This window comes from Fukomys damarensis, unplaced genomic scaffold, assembly GCF_012274545.1.
Source record: "Fukomys damarensis isolate Sample0158 unplaced genomic scaffold, DMR_v1.0_HiC HiC_scaffold_30, whole genome shotgun sequence".
Taxonomy (NCBI): domain Eukaryota; kingdom Metazoa; phylum Chordata; class Mammalia; order Rodentia; family Bathyergidae; genus Fukomys; species Fukomys damarensis.
Genome location: NW_022900942.1, coordinates 64,144,565 through 64,145,573, shown reverse-complemented (window position 1 = coordinate 64,145,573; position 1,009 = coordinate 64,144,565). Strand labels below are relative to the sequence as shown.

General features: G+C 47.1%; 1 protein-coding gene across 1 annotated transcript in view; it reads left to right on the top strand.

Annotated features, from left to right (window-relative positions):
* The window catches only part of Epb41l3 (erythrocyte membrane protein band 4.1 like 3), a 138,527-nt gene continuing 137,518 nt past the window's right edge, over window positions 1-1,009 (top strand). Inside the window, exon 1 of the mRNA XM_033757577.1 lies at window positions 1-263. Coding sequence (XP_033613468.1) covers window positions 95-263 — 169 coding nt within the window. The 5' untranslated portion in view covers window positions 1-94. The remainder of the gene's footprint in view (window positions 264-1,009) is intronic.

The window sequence follows — 1,009 nt, the reverse complement described above, 5'->3', positions numbered from 1 at the left end:
ATATTTTCGTGCTCAGAATTTCTGCACGTCTGCAGAAGGCCGGTCTGTGAACGCCACAGAAGCATAGTCAGGATCATTTTTCAGCTTCTGTCCCATGCGCTGGGACCATCCTACCCCCCACCTCCCGACAAGTCAGGGGACGCCACGTCCTTTTCTAGGGAAGTTTTCTCTCTTCCAGAAACCCGGCTACATCTCTCCTCCTCCTGGCGACAGACCTGCCCACTCATCTCAGCTGAGGCTGCTTCTGCGCGTCTTGGGCGCCCGTGAGTGAGTGCGGAGTGTTTCTGAGCCCGTCTTCCCTGGGATCCCGGAGCTCCGGCAGGGGTGAGGGTGGTGTGAACAGGGCCTAGACCTTCCGCAGCCCTAGGCCCAGCGGCTGGAAGGGATCCCTCCCCTCCGCCGCCAGCCGCAGCCCCCGAGGCCCCTCTCCTTCCAGCGGGCAGCTGCAGGCAGCGGGGAGGAGGGAGGAGCCGAGCTGCAGAGAGGACCCTTTCCGCAGCCTCTAATCCAAGTCTCTCTATTAACCTGGTTTCCTGAGCACCCAGCCTGTGCCAGGCACATTTTAAGCATGTCTATGAGGGATATTTTTCCATTCTTAAACACTTTAGCCTCACAGTCATGTGTTTCTCTATAAAATTACATTAAGAACTATAAGTATTTTCTAAGATGTGGAAAATTTTATATTATATTTTAAGTACAATTTAACTAGATTTATGTGTGAAAGCTGTGATCTGTCTATATACTCTTCTATAAGGAGGAAATACAAAGACTTTGTGTCAGAGGACCACCTTGTCCAATAATAACAATGAAAATTTTCATAGATGATACTCTGGAATTGATAATGGAGATAAATAAAAAATTATGGATTCAAAGATATTTAAGAAATAATGCTGTTGAAGAAAGTTAATTTATATCTGTGATGACAGAAGCAGATAAAAGATGAGTCCGGATGTTGACTTGAAAATTTCTCCAGAAAATGCTGCCGTTTTTTTCTTCAAAAATACAGGGA